This window comes from Mchenga conophoros, linkage group LG17, assembly GCF_057382185.1.
Source record: "Mchenga conophoros isolate Kocher_MC1m ecotype Shallow Benthic linkage group LG17, M_conophoros_male_GT1.1, whole genome shotgun sequence".
Classification (NCBI taxonomy): Eukaryota; Metazoa; Chordata; class Actinopteri; order Cichliformes; family Cichlidae; genus Mchenga; species Mchenga conophoros.
Genome location: NC_140542.1, coordinates 704,834 through 724,806, shown reverse-complemented (window position 1 = coordinate 724,806; position 19,973 = coordinate 704,834). Strand labels below are relative to the sequence as shown.

General features: G+C 40.7%; 1 protein-coding gene across 2 annotated transcripts; it reads left to right on the top strand.

Moving 5' to 3' along the window:
* The first annotated feature begins 3,927 nt into the window (after positions 1-3,927).
* LOC146554799 (endosome/lysosome-associated apoptosis and autophagy regulator family member 2-like) lies at positions 3,928-19,417 on the top strand. Of its 2 annotated transcripts, none has more exons than XM_085252159.1 (22): positions 3,928-4,199; positions 8,624-8,744; positions 8,819-9,008; positions 9,113-9,260; positions 10,039-10,128; positions 10,213-10,318; positions 10,400-10,549; positions 10,800-10,888; positions 12,153-12,333; positions 12,987-13,115; positions 13,564-13,654; positions 13,761-13,863; positions 14,042-14,179; positions 14,320-14,592; positions 14,689-14,862; positions 15,596-15,785; positions 16,194-16,290; positions 16,375-16,476; positions 16,619-16,745; positions 17,078-17,256; positions 18,723-18,885; positions 18,978-19,417. In XM_085252159.1, exons 1-22 carry the CDS (start codon positions 4,062-4,064, stop codon positions 19,044-19,046), a joined length of 3,048 nt encoding a protein of 1,015 aa, XP_085108285.1. In that variant the 5' UTR covers positions 3,928-4,061; the 3' UTR covers positions 19,047-19,417. The 2 variants fall into 2 exon arrangements, with proteins under 2 accessions (XP_085108285.1, XP_085108284.1); XM_085252158.1 differs by having other exon boundaries at positions 18,975-19,417.
* The last annotated feature ends 556 nt before the right edge of the window (positions 19,418-19,973 follow it).

The window sequence follows — 19,973 nt, the reverse complement described above, 5'->3', positions numbered from 1 at the left end:
GCGGCTCACGAGCGATTGATGATCGGGAGCTGGTCGTGAGGTGTTAATCACTTCTCGTTACCCCACGTATACTACACGATGAAGGCCAAAATCGGTCCGATCACTCAAAAATCGGCTCAAAATGGGCCTAAAACCGCACAGTGTGAGCCCAGCGTTAGAGCAGCAATGTTTGTTCCCCTCAGAGAAAGGGAAGAACGGGAAAAGGAAAACACCTGGCTGGAAAAAGTTAATATGGGCATGTGCAGTGAATATCAGCGCTATGTGGCCAGAAGTGTGATAATATAATTTATTTTGTGTAATAAACGACTGCAAGGATAGATGATTACAACAAATAGATGACTAATACATAAAAGTAATACACAGATGAATAATGATGATGAGTTAAGATGCGTAATCATGGGAACAAGCGGGTTTTCAAACGGGAGCAGCTGATTAGCATTAGAAAAGCTGAAATAATACCTCAGCTGAAGCCAATTGTACTAAATGCACTAAATGTGCACTGTTACAAGAATATTTTTCTTTCTATTGTTTTCTATTATTTTAAGTTAAGCAGGACAGAGTTCTTTTAAAGAAAGATTTACTTATATTCTCAAAAGTTAAGCATGACAGGCTTCTGTTTAAGAAAGAGACCTGTTTTATGTGTTAATGTTGTCATTTTGAGCTAAAAATAAATGGCTAAATGATCATTTGTTTCACATGTGTTCATATCACAAAGAATACACATCTACTTAAATCAAATTCAAGTCAAAGGTAGTGATGTGACGTTCTGTATCGAGGCTTCGGAGCGTGTGTCGAGTAATGGAGGGGGCGTTTCCGCGAAGCGCGTATCGAGGCTTGCTTCATTTATGGGAGGAGCTGAAAATGATGACGTCCGAAGCCTCGCTGCCCGGCTGTACCACGTGACTGGTTCATGAAGCGGTTCGAACTTTGCCGCAAATAATCATTTTCCATACTGCCAGCATAAATATACACAGTATACTGCCATCACTACACTATAGGTGTTTTACACACTCCTTTTGTTGTTGACATTTACAGGCTGTGTGCAAAATGCCACACTCTTCAAATTCATGCCAGCTATTATTTTTACGTCCAGTAGGTGTCCTGCTAGAGCAAATGAAGCTTCATGAAGCTTCGCGTTGGGGTGAACCAATTGGATGAAAAGCTTCAGTGCTTCATGGGGCTTCATCTGCCCATCACTAGTCAAAGGGTTAAAAAAAATAATTTCACACACAAAAAAAGAGCTAGAAAATTCACCACACTGGGAAGGGTGAAGACAACTGGGTCGCCCGGCCCTGGCCACGAGGTGTCCCTTATTTATTTTTCAGGGAGTTGGCAACCCTAGCTGCCACAAACGATTATTTTGATAGTCGACTAGTCACTGATTATTTTTGTGATTAGTCGACTAATCAGATCATCATCCATTGGACGTACAGCTTATTGCACCAGCAGCATCTGGTCTTATATAACTATCATTAGCTTACAGCTTGAAGTGTTTGTGCTAACTAAAAATAAAGACAAGATGGTAGTTTATTAATTTTTAATGAAATTTGCAGATTGTTTCGGTGAAGTTTAATAAACTCCTTGCTTTCTAAAATATAACAGGACACCGGAGTATATTATCCAGCGTCTCAAACTTCTGATGATCAGCTGTCTGCTTGAAGTTTATTTAGCTGTGCAAAAACTATAACTTTAATCTTAGCCAAACCGATTTACTCAGGAACAAATAAAATACTAAAGAAAGCCAAACAATAACATTTTAAGTTATCTAAGTGACTTATATATCATGTTTAACCTGAGTAGCGAAAGACAGTGGTGGGTTTGAAAACGATTTGCCGGGAGTCCGGTGTTCTCACGGCTCTAGTTAGCCTTGCCCCCGCCTAGCTAACGAGCTAGTGGGTAACAGACGTCTCCGAAAACGTCGGAGAGCTTTTGAAAATATGTGGTGTCTTGATAAACTGAGCAGATATTTGAGGTTTACACAGCTACATTCTCGCCTGAAAATATGTTAAACGTTTATTTTGTGACCCAGAAAGAATAATAAGAGTAAAGTTAAAACTAACTAGCTGCCGCCATTGTTGACAGCTGCGCTATGAATTCTGGGACACAGCTTCTTCTTCTTCGGGGTTTAACGGCAGCTGGCATCCTTGTACATGCAGTGCTGCCATCTTCTGTTTCAGTCCGTTATTACACCCTTAAATCCTACTACTCATTCCTGCGTCCTTTGTGATCTTACAAAGCTTCAAACGATGCGTCGACTATTAAATTAGTCGTCGACGATTTTAATAGTCGACATAATCGTGACTAGTCGACTAATCGTGGCAGCCCTAATTTACACTTATTAGGTCATTTAACACTAACCCTTGAGTCTATGAAGCACTAAAAAACAATGTTGTATCTTGCAATAATACATATATGACAAACATAAAATGTCAAATAAATATTATGAAGTATCTAAACAAAGTAACGGTACCCTGGAGTTGTGTCACTGGCGTTGCTGATTAAGAAAAGCCTTTTATTTTGAAGGAAAACACCGCGGTGCCGACATCTATAACATGTTTCGTGAAGCGCTGCAAAAAATTGGTGTGGCGAGTCCAGTATCTCTTTTCATTTTTCAGACCTTTTCTTTTTTATATCATAATTTCATATGAAGCATTTAGTTGAAGTTGTTAGAGAACTGAAAAAGAAAGAAGAAAGAAATTTTGTGAGAAAAACAAGACTGACAACATGTGGTTTGATGCCCTATAGGTTTAGAATTTTTTTTTATAGAAGTTGTCACTGGTGTCACCTTGATGATGAATCACAACAGAGCTGTTACAACTAACTAACACCACCGTTAACCATTAACAGAAATAAAAAGCTCTTCATGAAGTTTTGTAATAATAATAATAATTAGTAGTAGTAGTAGTAGTATTAATCCTGTGTTTGTATGTCTAAATCAATTCCACCCAATCCCTGGGTGGTTTATTGTGTCACTGATGTTACTATGCTTTGGGGTTTGGGGGATTTTTTCCCCGACTGTCACAGATCCATTGAATTCTGTTACACTTAAGGGTAAACATCAAATGGATTGTGACACTACTCATTATAACAGTTGCATAGCAAATAAGTGGCTTCACAAATGAACAAACACTGTGCAATCAAACTTAACAACTGAAAATAAGAAAACATAATCTCCTGATTTGTTGCATTATGAGTGCAAGTCCGACTACATGTGCTGAAGAGACTGAGGAAATAATATTTATCAAACGCCTTTTAAATTGCAGAAAGAGTGAGGTAACACCATCTAGTCTGTAAGCCGATGTACAAAAGGAGATTAAAAATCATTAATTTGCCTTTTTTTGTGAATACTAAAGTGAACAGGTTATGTTATAATATGGTCTATGTGTAAACATTAGAAAAATAAATCAATTTTAGGACATCTCACCATCGCCAAATCGGAGTTTATGTAGAATAAAAAAATAAATACAGACAGGATGAAATTCAGTTTTAAAAATGTTGGACCCATGTTACAAGGTGTTTTATTTTTAGGTACAACTAGTGATTGTAATCCTGCAGAGAGAAAATTACAAACTAAATAAATGTTTAGAAATTATTTGTACATGTATTGTATTTTAAATTATAATCTTTTTCCATCAGATGCAGATCTCATTATTCAGATGAATGATTAACTCTCTTCGCTAACTAATATTCAGAGACATTTATTTTAAGATCGTACACAGTTTTACTGAGAGAAAGGACACCAGTGCACTGCATATATTTTTAATTTAATAATAATAATAATAATAACCACACATTATAAAACCCTGGAGAATAAACCCAGGATAACGGTGTTGTGATAAAAACTGAGGTTCATAGGACGTAACAAGAGAGCTTTAATTTGAAAACCTGTACCGGAAACGATTTTTATTATCAGCCTGTTGACGCTGTTGTGGGTGGAGGAGGGGAGAGTGGGTGAGACAGGCAGGCGGGAGCATCAATGACAGGGACTCTTCTTGTGCGGCCCGCTTCGAGTACGCGGCTCCAGGCAGCGGACACCCGGCGCTCTGTGACCCGGACTGAGGATGAGGAAGCAGGCGTGGGCCTCCCGGTCCCCAAGCTGCAGCTTTTTACTCAGCATCACCACCACCACCACCATCATCATCATCGCCGCTCATACATCATCAGTTAAAGGCGCCGGAGACCTGCGGCCGTGTAATAAGGTGAGCGTCGTCGTTATTATAATTATAATATCTGCTGCTTTTTAAAACACAGATCCCGCTCCGCTTTGCTTTTTCTTTATCCTAGAATAAATGATCAGGGCAACAAGTCAAATGGCCATGCATGCAAGAGTAAATGTGCAGAATAGATTAAGATAAAATAAAATAAAATGAAGAAGGATTAAAAATACAAAAATAAATAAAAACAATGTAAGGGCTGCAAGTCGTTTTGCTGCTTTACATTGGCTCGGCTCAGCTCGGGTCCGGATGTATGTGCGCCTCGTCCTTCACGTCGCTGATCGGCTTAAAATGCCGTTCATGTTGACTATAAACACCCTGCTGGAATCCTTCTCTCATCCCCTTCAGAGCAGCCTCATGCCGGCAAGCCCGACCGGGATTACTCGCTGAGGAGGACAGAGAAAGGCTGCTGGCACGGTTCGCTCTCAACCCTGTAAGGATGACTTGAAGGAATACAAGAAGAAGCTTTTTGCCCTCTAGATGGGGAGATTTTCATGCCAGGACTGATACCCTGTAAATGAAAAAACTAGCATTATCCTTATGGTCACTAGGGGGCGACAGCTGTGATTGAAAATCGAAATCCAGTTATGAAGAAATGTGTGATCCCTGCGCTCGGCAAACACTTATAGCGATTGTTTATGGACTCATTTGCTAGTTTTTTGTAATACTGAACAGATCGAACTCTAAAAGTGCCTTGTATTGTGAGATAAATATCCTGCAATATTAAAGAGAGAATGATGAGCCTGTGGGTAAGGACATGGTGAAAGGGGGGAGGAAGAACTTTCTTTTAGCAGGAACAGATCACAGCAAAATGTTAGCATAAATTTATCACAGATAAATATGTATCCTTATCATTGAAGATTAGACTCTGTATAACATGTATATGACAACAAAAATTTCATATGGGTTAAAAAAAAACAAGTTTATTTTGTTTGTTAAATCAGGGTTACTTATTTAATATCCTTCTCTGTGAATACACTCCTGCATTTTATGATGTCCTGCCTTTACCTGGTCCAGAGAAAAGCTGCTAGTTATGAACCACTTGAGTATTTAAAACAGAAAACAAAAGAAAATAAAAATAAAAAAGCTAATAAAGTGCATGAAAATAATAGAAAAAGAACATTTTTATGACTTTTATTTTATAGTTGTCTACGTAGCTAATCCTAGCTAACATTATCCTGTTAGCTAGATAACTAAGTTATCAGTTACAGCAAACACTGTGGCAGTCACAACTCCATATGATGTCAGACAATATAAATAAACTCTAAATGTTCTGAAAGCTATATATATATATATATATATATATATATATATATATATATATATGATTAAAACAGGAAATAACAACTACTGATCATTAACTGGATCAGTGTGCATGTAAATTCAAGCATAGTTCAACTGTGCTTTTACTTTCGAGGTCACAAATTAAGTTTAATGGCCACTTACTATAATTTCCTATTGAAATGCACAATATAAGAGTGTTAGTGAACGTTTCGTCTAACTGTTGGAAAAAAATTATAGAAGCAAATGTCTCTAAATGGTAAATAAAAATGTTTCACACTTAATATAACTCAATAAATAAAAAACTAATTTCTCATCAGAGTTTGAATTCTGGGTAATAAAACAGGATCCAGCCTGTGTTAGATAACAGTTCACTGCCGTCAGTTTATAAAATCAATAAAACCTACCGCACCCTGCATCAAGGAGCCGCTAAGCCACTGGGAGCAGTTATCATTATTAGATTAGATGAGATTCAGCTTGATAGCTGTCACACAAAACATGGAAATACAGCATTTAAAGAGGTGTGAAACGTCTGAACAATGGTACAAAATGAACATTAGTCTAATACATGACGGAAAACATCAGCAAAGTCTTGATCCCCGTTTCCAAGGAACCAGACTTTTTTTTATATTTTTTAAGGTGTAAGAAATGTTGAGAAACAGTTCTCCTGTTTTTTAAGCTTTTTCAACATTCATCTTTGTACATTGGCTGCTTTTTCACTCATTTTCAGTCCAGTCCTTGTACCTGACCTTTTTTTTGTTTGTTGAACCTGTTAACACTGACCTATGAAACATTCAAGCACACAAAAGGCACCAAACTCAAGGGGTGAAGCATAACACCCCTTGAGTAAGGGTGTCTATTCATAACAGACAACAAAGAACTAAGTTTAAATGTTATCTTTAGGCACTTTGTTATCAACAGTCTGTCATATAAACATATTGGTTCCAGTTTCTTTAGTTGAATGTATAAAAAAATGTCAACGATGACATATTTTGATCCACCAACCAAAACCATCAGGGAATCATCTGGACATGGAGAAAATGAATGGGGAATTTTACTTCAGGAGTCAGGGCCATTAAAAAAGCGGGCACTGACAAGTTGATTCCTTATTTTAGCCAACAATAGCAGAAATAAGGGATAAACTGTTGAAAATGGTGACTAAACATCATGTTAGGCAGGGAAAAAATAAAAATTACTGGTGGTTTAAACACTGAGTGTAGATGTACATCAAAATAAAGCATGAGAAGTGGTGTTACTGAGGGGGTCTTTACATCACATGAATGGGCTTTCTGGGTAAGTCAGATGAAAACGGTTGGAAACCTGACTGAAAAAGCATAAACAGTAAGCGGTCATATAACAGCTGTGTGCTGTTTTCTAAAGATGACCTTAATACAGCTTCAGAAGTTTCCAGATGTTTTTTTCTGCACTTAAAAAAATACATTGTTAGAGAGATTAGGGTCCTATCAAATCCTCAAACCTCTGCTGTAAAGAGGCACTGAATTTTATCCCGTCCCTGCTCGCTTCCTTCCATCAGTCTCCATGACAACCGGCGTGAATCACCCAGGAGACCAGCAAAAGGCATTAGCCTGTGGTTTGTTTTTTTTATCAGTGTAACCTTTCCCCCCACTGTCAGCACATTAGCCCTCTTTGTGTGCAGAAACACAGAAAGGTGAATCTGAGCGCAGGTGATGCTGCTGCTCGCACAGCAAAGCCTCAGTTTGAATGTTTGCTGGCGTGTTTGTCGGAGGGGGTGCGGCATGAATGGCCACGTTTGTCACTGCGGCGAGGTGATTAGTCATTTAAAAGAGCTCGGGCTTATCTGCACCAGACACACACATCTGACATCTGAAAGCCATCGCTCTAGCACCGATTGACTCTGTCAGGTTTATCGCTGCGATTGTTTCAGTTTAATTAGCTGCTGCTCGGATGTCAGTCGGTGCTCAGCTGATTTGTTTGTCCAGTTGAACAGCAGGATCGAGGGAGGAGATGGAGATCTGCCAGAGCGAGGCTTTGGACTCAGAGGAAGTTGCTTTAAAAGTACAAAGAATGCTTTTCTTTGGGTTTTGTTGTGCTGCCGCCACTATTAATGGTTTCACACTGATTAATTTGTGGATTGGTCACCATAATGTGTGAAATTCAAAACTATAAGCTAGTATCACTCAACAAGTCCAATATCAGCTGATGCATGGACAGCTGGCTGGACACTTGACTTGTTTCTGAAATGGAAAACAGGTGAAAACACATGTTACTAATTCCATTAATCAAGTGTAATTTCTGTGACTAGTAACACCCAAGTTTACCTTCTATTTCACATCAAAGTAGCTGCTGTGAAATACTAATAGGTGGTATAAAAGACACAAATGAGCATGCCAAAGATAAACCTGATTTCATATATTAAATGAACTTCATATTTTATTCAGTGCGACTTGAAAAAAACTAGTGACTGACACAAAAAAGTCACCAGGAAGGTTTTTATTTGGAGCTACAGATCAATTCAGGTTCCCCATGTGCTCTTATACAACCAGAGGTTGTAAATAGATACATTATAAATAGTATGTAAGACATTTTTTCGTTATTACTTTACCTTTTAGTGCCCTTTATTTTAAAGGGCACTAAAAGGTAAAGTAAAAAAGAGGGCCTGTGGATGAACATTCAGTTCCCTCAATGAGCATGAGGTCACAGCCAGCAGTCCTTTGATAAGATGACCCGCTAACACGCTCTTAATGGACCATTAGATGACCGGTGGATGGTTGCTGTGGACATTGAGGTCAGCCATCTTTTTACCCTGTAAATGTCTCCATGCTCTCCTTTGTACGACCAGCTTTTGTTGAATGTGGAATCAGCAGCAGAGCAGTGTTGTTAGTGTCAGGCTACACAGGGTCAGCTCTTATTGGGGAAGCTATGTTGTACTGTATGTGTGTGTAGCCTGTGCGGGCAAATTACGCAACATTAGGCAAACAGTGCTAAGGGGAAAAATTTGAAACCACCAGTCATTTTTGGTCCAGTTCAACCTATCCACCAATCCACAGATTTGAAACAGTCTCATCTCCTGGGAACCATGAATGGATACCTTATTGATCTTTCTATCTGCGTGTCTGTGTGTGTTTGTGTGTGTGATCATCGTGCAGTCAGAGTACTACTACCAGTACACAGAGTGTGACAGCACAGGGGCACGATGGAGGGTCGCCATCCCTAGGTCTCCAGGCTCCTGCTCAGACCTTCCTCCTCCAACCAGAGGCACTGACTGCTGTGAGTACCACCACAGTGTGTGTGTGTGTGTGTGTGTGTGTGCACGTGCCAACACAGCCTCTCTGTTCCCTCAGCCTTCTCATGCCCGGCTGGGAAGTTTTTGGAGATGTCCACGCAGCAGTGCACGCCGTGTGCGGCTGGTTCTTATTCTTTGGGCAGCGGCCTTCGTTTTGACCAATGGGATGCCATCCCTGCAGGCTTCACCAGCTTAGCCAGCTTCCTCGACACTGGGCCGAATGGAGAGGACATTCAGGCCTGTAAAAGGTGGCGCACACAGCATTACCATTACCATGGAGATGGGTATTCATGTATTATTGAATATATAACAAGATGGAGTATGCTGCCGCTGTGTTTTGCTCTCATTGCAGCTCATCGTGGACGCCGCAGGGCGTGTATCTGGAGTCCAACCGTGACGAGTGCACGGTGTCCCTGGTTTATGCCGTACATCTGGAAAAACAGGGCTCTGTCTCCTTCACCTATCAGTACCCCGACAACAACATCTTCTTCGAGTTCTATGTAAGCACCTGTAACTAAAATAGTGAATAAAACCAAGAGTGTTTTATTTCTTGATTTATTGACAATTTAGATGATTAGTGATTGTAAATTGGTTGTAGACGACTACCTGTCTGTAGTGTGCTCGGCCTCTTGCCCAGCTTGGTTGAAGTTGTTTTATTACGGGAGTAACTTGTGTTGCTCATAAACTGCATCCTTGAGAGTGTTGTGAAAAATCTGGTCCAAATCACTCATTTTTAATATGAGATAAGATGAGAATTTCTCATAATTACAGTAGCAAAATGAATAGAGCACCAATAAAAATAAACTATAACAATAATACAACACAATAATAGAATACACTCCACAAAGTAGAAATAAATAAATGTAAACATAAGTATGATTCATTCTATTTATGCTATTAAAAAACTTACATGCAAGACCTTTAAAAGCTTGCTATGAAAGAAGACATTTTTAATTATTCTTACTGGTTAAAGAATAATGAAGGTAGTCAGGAGGCGGCTGAGCTTACCTTTGCACAGAGAAACAGTCATACTGCAGATATTTGTTAGCTGATGAGTTTTGAGTTTGTATGAGCTTGACTTGTTTTTAAGCCTATTTCATACAGATGAAATGTAGTGCTTTAAAAAGTCAAACACAAGGCTGTGCAAGTTTATTCAAGTTATACTCTGGGTGTAGCGTTTGTCCGTATCCGTAATGAATTTAATAGCAGGTAATGTTGAAGAAGAGTCATTTTTGCTTGTTTGTGTAGATAATAACCTCTGTGTTAACTTGTTCTCAGGTCCAGAATGAGCAATGCCAGGAAATGGCTCAGACTGACGATCAGAAATGGATAAAAGTCACCAACAATGGAGAATGGGACACACACACGGTGAGCACGTGTTTCTACCTCTGTGTGTGCAAGCTGCTGCAGTATCATGTGATGTGTGGCTCACTGTGTGCACCTTGGCCTCAGGTGAGCCTGAAGTCTGGTACCAACATCCTGTACTGGAGAACCACTGGGATACTGGTGGGGGGGAAGATGGTCAAGCCTGTGCTGCTGAAGAACATCCAAATAGAAGGTAAAAGTTGACCTCCAGCTCACGGTCGGATGCTTTTTGCAGGTGTGCGTATACTTAAAGCATCTCCACACTTTTGTCCAGGTGTCGCCTACACATCCGAGTGTTTCCCGTGCCGACCCGGTTGGTTCAGCCCGACCCCCGGCTCCTCATCCTGCCAGCCCTGCCCCAGCAACACTTACTCTGTGAAAGGGGCGTCCTCCTGTACGCCCTGCCCCGAACACCACTACTCACGTACGTACAGGACGCCCAACAGCACCACAACAAACAGTGTTTACATTATTTCAGTCATAATGTAAACAGTGTAAGCTCTCTCTCATGTTTGACATGGTGAACTTACAGTAATAATAAGCTTGCATATTTCCTCTGAGGAGACGGCTAAGGAAACACCTTCCCTCATAATAATAATAGATTCATTTAGTTTTAGCACCTCATTGGTCTCTGCTGATGCTCATCCTGCCTCTGTGTTTGCGTCCTCTCTCAGACGAGGGATGGCCTGAATGTAAGGAGAGGCCACCATGCTCGGAGAAGGATTACTTCCAGATCCACACAGCCTGCGACAGCGAGGGGAAGGTCAGCAGCGCTTGCATGTTTCATATTTCTCTCTCTCTCTCTCTCTCTCTCTCTCACACACACACACACACACACACACACACACACACACACACACACACACACACACACACACAATGACCTTTTTAAATACACAAGGACAGATATGCATATAAACACGCCCTGTGTCGCACTCATATGCAAAGTCAACAAGGAAAACCAGAGCGAGTGTATATATGTGTGTGTGTAGGTGTGTGTACCATATTTATATATCTTTGTGGGGACCAAAAATTGGAATGCTACTATACTTGTGGGGACCATCAGTCCCATATGGGGACAAAATTCACATCCCCACAATTTTGAGACTCAAAATGTGGTTTTAGTGTCGGGGTTATAATCAGGTTATGTTAGGTTTAGGCTAAGGGTTATGGATAGGGATAGGTATTATTTTAAGCGTACTAATTTATACTTATTAATATTTGATTCAAATTGCATTTATGCAGCACCAAATAACAACAGTAGACATTTTATATTGTAAGGTAAAGACCCAACAACATGAAAAAAAAAAAGAAACCCCTACAATCGTATGCTTGGTGACAGTTGGAAGGAAAAACTCCCTTTTAGCAGGAAGAAGCCTTTGGGAGAACCAGGCTCGGTTCTTTGAACATATTTAATATAATGACCAAATATATTAATGAAGAAAATTAAATTAAATATTTTTATAAGCTGGCTTCCTCCGTGCCTGATCATTTTTGTATTTATTTTATATTTGTTTTTAATTGAACTGCTTTAATAGTAACTTTCTTTATTCCTTACTTTTAATCCTTTTGTGCAGCTGGTATTCGTGTATCTAAAATGGTTTCACCTTTTAAATGTTTTACTTACTTTTTGTTTCCTCTCTCATCTCGTTTATTATTTATTATTATTTTTATTTACTTTGTCACATATTTCTGACACTGCCTGTCACGTGATATGTACAGCACTCAAATTTTATACACTGTACGTATGAAAAACCGTGAACGTTTCACACAGAAAGACAGATGTGATTAAAATGCATCATTAAAAGTGTTCGACGGCTCATTTAGTGTTGTAGCAAAAGCAGGTAAAGTCTCTCAGTGCGATAAACAACCCATGAAAACTCAGCCTGAGAGGCAGCATGCCGACTGGCTTTTGTAGAAGTGCACCTTGTTACAGGGCAGTAAAAAAATCTCACCTTTGTTTTTTTAAGGTGTTTGTTTTTGCTTGAGCAGAGTGAATTTCCTGCTTTAAACCTGCTTTGTTACAGACACAGGTGCTGTATCGTTGGGTGGAGCCAAAAATCTGCGTGGAGAACATCACAGGAGCCGTGGAGCTGCCGGCAACAGGCCAGAGAGAGCCCTGCCCTCCCTGCAACCCCGGCTACTACAACAGCAACGACTCCACCTGCCTGCCCTGCCCACCTGGAACGCACTCGGACGGCACCTACGGTAAACCTGCTCACACCTATCCTCACCGGCCTCACCCTGGTGTTGATAAAATTTAAATCTGTTTTCATCAATCTAAACATCTTTATCGTTTCCACTGCTTCGTGTTCATACAAGAGCTGGTTAGCGATACTTATAAATGCTTTAGAAAAGCATTTAAGGTATAAATACATATAGAATTTAAAGAAGCAGTACTCAAATTAAAATAAAATACAAGTAAAAAATGAAAAATGAGTTTAAAGCAGTACATAACAAACATTTACAAAGCAATAAATAAATGCATGTAAATAGATGTGGCATGCTGTAAACTGCTGCAAACATACTATAACTAATAAAAACAATTACAACAGTCATACAACTTGTACACTTAAGCTGGATCCTGTACTTGCAAATGAGCTCTCTTCCAATAAAAACCAAAGTTCATTTAATTCCTTCATTATTCTCCATTCAAAGGCTGGACGTCCTCCCAGCAGTTTACAAAGCCTCTCCATCTGCTTATATAATGATCACCTCTGTCCATCATTATGAGATGAATTTGTTTAAGATCGACCCGGCTGAAAAGATTGTACAAACACAATTTTGTACCCAGGAGGTAAATGTCATTGTCGTGTCTAAACAGCTTTTATGTGATCTTTGCGTGTGTGTGTGTGTGCCAGCGTGTGCACAGTGCCCTGCAGGTACCGAGCCGGTGTTGGGTTACGAGTATAAATGGTGGAACGTGCTGCCTTCCAACATGAAGACTTCCTGTTTCAACGTGGGCAATTCCAAATGTGACGACAAGAACGGTGAGCACACGGATGCCTGACACATTAGTAGATATATTTATAACAATACTTTGTTTATGTAACACCTTCAGCTGCAGACTTTACAAAGCACTTTGACAGAAAAGAAAAAGCAGAAAATGTAAAATATTAATTTTCTGGTTAATTACAGTAAAATTTACATGAAAAATGTAAACACAGTGAAGGAAACTACAACACTAGCCATTCCCCGTGTATCTAATCACTAAGAGCAAATGCAGAGGTGACAGTGACAAATGAGTCAAAATGAACACGTCTGGGTGGAAAATGGGCTTTGTGTTGAGCTTGAATTGCGAGCTGAAATCACCTGCAACCACTTTTTACCCATTACTGCTGTGCTAATTGTGGATAATGTTGTAAAACAACCTCTCATATGCTGTCATGGAGAATTACGGAGGTGTAATACGAGTGCATCGCGCCTTTTGCTCCATAGGATGGGAGGTGGCGGGAGATCACATTCGCAGCGGAGCAGGAAGTTCGGATAATGACTATCTTATCCTCAGCTTGCATGTCCCCGGCTTCAAGTAAGTCTGTGTGTTTGTGTACAGAGAAGAAACCAGCCTGTCCTAATGATGACAAACAGGATCTGTGTGTTACTAAATGCGAGTTTGTGTTTGTGTTTGGTGACAGGGTCCCAGCCTCGCTTTCAGGGATGACCGGCAGCGAGTTTGGCCGGATAACCTTTGTGTTCGAGACCATCTGCTCAGCCGACTGCGAGCTCTACTTCATGATGGTGTGTGCCTCTTTGTGTTCATTTCCAGCAGAAGGTGGTAATTAGGTGGCTAACTTTACTGAGTGAGTCAGAATGGTCACGTCTCATCATCGAGGTCTGGTTTATAATGGTGTTCTGCGTGTTACTGCTCAGTTAGCAAATCCTTTGTTTTTGTGTTTTATTGGCACGCCCCCTGCAGGACGTGAACAGGAAGAGCACCACAGTGGTGGAGTCCTGGGAGGGCAGTAAGGGCAAACAGTCGTACTCGCACAGCATGACCAGAAACGCCTCCGTCACGTATACGTGGGCCTTCCAGAGGACTAACCATGCTCTAGATGTGAGTGATTTTCAGTCGTGTGATTTTTATTCATGGCGTCAGCTGTTAAAGCAACGTTATTAAGGCTCTGCCGAGAGTGAGGCTGTCTCAAATATCAAGATATCCAACAAGGAATTGCGGTGGCATATTTTTGTCTATAGGTCCGTCGTTTCATTGCTGACACGGTGAAGATCTACTCCATCAACTTGACGAACGTGATTGATGGGGTGGCATCAGCGTGCCGTGCCTGCGCTCTGGTACCTCAGAATTCCCAGCGTGCCGGCTCGTCCTGCGTTCCCTGCCCAGCTGGTTTTTACATCGACAGAGACACCAACCGATGCCAGGAGTGTCCCCCCAACACACACCTGGCTGGGCGACAAACCTACGGCCAGGACGCGTGTGTCGCGTGTGGACCAGGAAGTATCAGTAACAAGGTGAGAGCCCTGCAGTCATGATACCTCATTCTGGATCATCATGTTTTAGTACTTTTATCCAGTTAAGAGAGATCATGTTTTTCCTTTTTCTTTCAGGAACACTCCCGGTGCTACAGCGACTGCTCCTTCACCCACACGCTGAACAACCGCACCCTGACCTTTGACCTCAGCGCCCTGAGCGATGTGGCCTCACTGACCATCGGGCCCAGTTTCACCTCTAAAGGCACAAAATACCTTCATCTGTTCAACATTAGCCTGTGTGGCCACGGGGTAATTGACCTGCTTTCTGCTTACATCAGCCTCAAAAACACTTCAGAGATCAGCCTGTGAAGCAAACGTATTTAAAAATCATTTAAATGTTCTTTTGTTCTTTTTATCTTTCACCTGTTTTTTATTGAATGTTTGAAGTGTAAGGGATATAAGAACTGAGTTTGCTTATCTTGCTTATCTAAAAAACATACTGAGAATTACTTTTTAATGGTGGATATATTGAGGCAGCACGGTGGTTAGCACTGTTGCCGCGCAGCAAGAAGGTCCTGAGTTCAATTCCACCATCAGGCCTGGGTCTTTCTGTGTGGAGTTTGCATGTTCTCCCCGTGTTTGCGTGGGTTCCCTCCGGGTACTCCGGCTTCCTCCCACCATCCAAAGACATGCAGTTTGTGGGGATAGGTTAATTGATTAATCCAAATTGCCCATAGGTGTGAATGTGAGTGCGAATGGTTGTCTGTCTCTGTGTGTTAGCCCTGCGCCAGACTGGCTACCTGTCCTGGGTGTATGCTGCCTCTCGCCCTATGACAGCTGGGATAGGCTCCAGCACCCCGTGACCCTGAAAAGGATAAGCGGAAACGAATGGATGGATGGATGGTGGATATATTGTATATTTGACCATGAGATGTTCGTGTCCACATCTCGTTAGGATGTAAAGCGGTGAAAAATAGATGTGAAAATAATCTGACATTAGAGAAATTATACACTGACAGATTCATTTTGGCGCTGGCTGCAGGGAAAGAGAGCTGCTGTCTGCACCGATAACGTCACAGACGTGTCCAACAAAGACGACCAGAGCGACGCAGCTCAGTTCGTGAACTCAGTGGACAGCTTTATCTGTCAGTCGACCATCATCCCATCGGATGGGCGGGGCTTCAGAATGGCCATTTCCTCGCAATCCATCAGCCTTGCTGACACTTTTATTGGTAAGGGCCTAAACAGAACTTCCTGAGTCACTCACTTTCAACCACCGCCAAGCTTCTTCATATACATACCTGGGAGTTTCACTTAGGGTTTAATTACATTTCTCAAGTCTAGTTATCATATGGAATCAAGTCCCATCAGTGGAGGGTGTCTATTTGTAAAGCCTTAACTGACCAGTCAGGTTGGATTAAGAGAATTCTGACGTTTCACTATAAGAAAAACTAATGGAAACAATTTGTGAAACAGATTTATTTGGGACTGACTCGTGAGCGCCCCCTGCTGTACCCCTGGGTGAACAGTTTTAATTGGGTTGGATCACCCAGATTGGTGCTGGTTGAATAGCGTCATGCAGTTTTGTGATAATCAGCTGGTAAAAACCACCTTGATCTCTCTCCCCTTTGTTTTTTCAGGAGCGACAGTAGACACCGTTCTCAATGGTGTCAGTGCCGAACCAGATCTTTTCCCGGAAAACTCACAGGATGTTCCCGACATCAATTTCTTCTACAGGTAAAAAGAAAAAAGAAAGCTGGAAGCAACAGTCAAATATTTTTGTTGTGTTCAAGTCCCTGATGTGTGTTTGTGTTCCTTCAGTTCAACGCAGGTGACGGCATCATGTGATCTGGGTCGGAGTTCAGTCATCACCGTTCGCTGTAACCCAGAGAAGTCTGAGCGAGGAGAGCTCTCCGTACCCAGGTAGTTGCACATCAGTTAAAGTGTAGTTTCTGTATAGATTTGATGTTTATTTTTATACTTTGTTAACAAAAACATTCAATAACTAATAGGTAACAAATGTACTACTCTTAGCAGCTCTATAACTGATCTGTGTGTTTGACAGCTCCTGTCCAGCAGGAACATGTGATGGATGCACGTTTCACTTCCTGTGGGAGAGTGCCAGCGCTTGTCCACGTTGCACTGAGGACGACTACCACCGGATAGAGGGAGCATGCAAGGGAGGCGTCCAGGTAACTCACACCTTCCCCATACCTCATTTACTTCACAGAAAGCCGGAGTCTCTCATACTGCCTCGCGCACAGTGAGTGAGGGATTTTGGTAAAACCATGCAAAGTTTTACCTTCACATTGTGAGACATTTTCAAGTTAAGACCCAAAAGTACATTTTTAATTTGCCTCATCTTTTCCACAACATGATTTTTTGCAGGAAAAAATAAAAACAAAACACATTTAAACTTTTATGGTTTAGCCAAAACCAGTTTAATAATGTTTTAATGGAACAAACTGATTTATAACCTGAGAAAACACATTAATCAGTAATGTAAATCCCCTCATGTCATCAGGAAACTCTATATGTGTGGAACGAGCCCAAATTGTGCACCAAAGGAGTGTCTCTGCCTCCCCGGAGCTCCTCCCCGTGTGAGGCCATCGCTCTATGGCTTAAGGTCGGCGTTGGAGGCGGGGCCTTTGTGGCCGTGCTGCTCATCTCCCTCACCTGCTATTTCTGGAAGAAAAACAAGAGGTAATAAGAGGCACCCTAACAGCAGGCCAATGTGCTCATTAAGATCACAGCGAATTGTTATTAGTGGTCAGAGATGTTTGTCTGTGACAGCAAATTCTTCACCCTGAAGGCACCGGTGACAGTTTTAATGCCCAGCGTTGCAAATCAGTGAATCGTAAACATGTTGCAGAGTGAACTCAAAAATCTGTTTGTAACCCTTTTATGATTACTATCATCTTGAATGTATTTTAAAGGCTAGCAGGATTGAGAACATGCTTGTGTATGAAAAGAAATAATCTGTCTTTATTATCACCGTAATTGTGACCTCTTGTATCTATCTGTCTGTGCAAATACAGCACACTGAATGTTTGTGTATCATGTGATTAAGGTCACTGTAAGTAGATAAACCAAAGAAAAAGTGAGAATATTTAGTGGAGGGAAAGACTGTAGATTTAACAGTGATTGATTTTTTTTATAAAGAAATTGAATGAAATTTTATTCTAGACATAAGACAAATATTTATAGTTATAGCACAGCCTCCAATCAAGGGTGCGATCCTCGTGTATTTTACCTTACATCATGAATTCATTTGTAGCTAGAGCTTTCACAGTAAAGTTTAAAATTTACACTGGAAATACTTTTTAGTAATGTGTAACTAATTTTAAGTAACGTTTAAGTAACTTTAACTAATGTTTAAGTAATGTTAAGTAGTGCATAATTCCAATATATTTTAGTGGAAAAACAAATCAAATTTCCCTATCTTACACTGTTTATGCATTATATTAGTGTATATCATTGAAGTTCCACTATTGAATTGTCCTCTTATATTACATATAAATATGTAATAAGGGCTGGTCTCCCCTTCCTGCTTAGAAGAAAAAATAAACACCAGCAAACGCTGCAGGGCATAGGCCCAAATTATGTGCTACTTAAAATCACTAACAGTATAATTACTCCCTTATTCTAGTGTATCCAATGCTAAGTATTTCTATGACTATATAATTACATTGCAATTTCAGATTGAATGTACGGAAATTACTTTTAATTCTAGATTAATTGCACTTTTAGGGCTTTATTATAAAGTGTTAGGAAAAAGGAAAATCACATAAATATTTCCTGAAAAATTACAGTTAACAAAAGAAAGAAGAACGAAGATATTTTCAGTTAAGTGAGAATATAGTGAAAAAATATGGAAAAGTGTCAACAATATCCCACAAAGGAAATTGTCTTAATATTAGGCTTTGAAAATGATTATCATTTGACATCAGTGTAAAAAAAGAAAAGAAAAGCAGCTCTGTGAGAGATGAGTAACCGGGCATGAAGGGGGTGACTGAGTACATAAGAGGCGTGATTTTCTTCAGAAAGCTGAGTCAAATAGATAAGTCATGGAACGAATTTCTGTTTAAAAATACACTCGTACCGGATGCTGTCTGATGTTAAATGATACACTGCCTGATTGTGATTCACACCCTGTGGTTTGTGGCCAGGCTGGAGTACAAGTACTCTCGTCTGGTAATGTCTGCCAACAAAGAGTGTGAGCTGCCAGCTGCAGACAGCTGTGGCCTGGCTGAAGGAGAGGAGCCCGATGACGACGTGGTCTACGCCCAGAAACCCTCGCTGCTGGGGAAACTGCGCGCCATTGCCAACAAGGTGTGCATAAAGTAAATTTTACTTCACGTGTAAAGACTTACCATGTCTCTTTGATTTTACACGTAACATTTCTAATATGTGCGTCTCAGCAGGAGGATGGAGAGAGCAGCGAGTCTGTGCAGTTGAAATCCTCACAGTCTGATCGATGGGTCCTGGGTTAAACTGATGCCAGCAGAGGAAGAGCGAGGCTGGGCTGACACAACAGAGGAACAGTCTGTTAGCAATGGTCTCGCTGTCCACCTCCCTACGTGTCTCTTATAACCTCCTTCATTGTGGGGGCACCTCTACACACCCCAGTTTGAGGACAGCATGGACAATGGCTTTAACTCTTCCACCCTGGAATACACAGGAAGCTCCTGCTTTATCACCATGGATGCTCAACAGCAGTTACAGAGAGAGGAAAACAAGCTTTTAATGTTTGGGGTTTTTTGTATATTTTGTAATTTAATTTGGTATTTTCTGTTAAGAGTCACGTATTTATATTGATGTTATGATGTCAAACCTTTATTAAAGTTCTCTTTGGCTTTGGGGATTTCTGTGTGGATGTTTGGGGTTCACATACAAGCATTAATTATATGACATCATCATCCACCCACTCTGCCTCCTTAACAGACACCTGTTATTTTTAAAGTAGGCTGAGGTCAAACACCTTTAACACGTAATTTGCATGTATACCTTTGTAATTGGGAGTGAAGGTTAAAAGCTTGTTTTTATTGTATTCCTGACTTAAGGCCATACTTTTATTGTGAGCTTGGTACATGGGTATTATAAATGATAAAGATGGATGTAGCCAGCTTGGTGTTCTTTGGTTCACTGTTATTTATATCACCACAGCAGTCACCTCAAAGTGCTTTATATTGTACGGTAGAGAGCTTAAAATAATGCAGTTAAAACTCCAGCAATCAGGCAACCCCCTATGAGCAAGGAAGTGTTACTGATGTCACAGAGTGAGGACAGCTGATCGCAGGAAGTGTCTCTGCAGCCAGAGGAGTCACCTCCATTTGGCTGTTAGAAAAAATACACTTTTTAAAAATCTGTGCGAATTTCTTCATTATTATTATCCGTCATGTTTTGATGGTGTGTTTGTT

Bases quoted from the DNA above. Each gene is read 5' to 3' on its own strand.
- LOC146554799 (XM_085252158.1), top strand. From the start codon at position 4,062: ATGAGGAAGCAGGCGTGGGCCTCCCGGTCCCCAAGCTGCAGCTTTTTA. The intron at 4,200-8,623 runs GTGAGCGTCGTC...ATCATCGTGCAG, and splicing joins ACCTGCGGCCGTGTAATAAG to TCAGAGTACTACTACCAGTA. The intron at 9,261-10,038 runs GTAAGCACCTGT...ACTTGTTCTCAG, and splicing joins ACATCTTCTTCGAGTTCTAT to GTCCAGAATGAGCAATGCCA.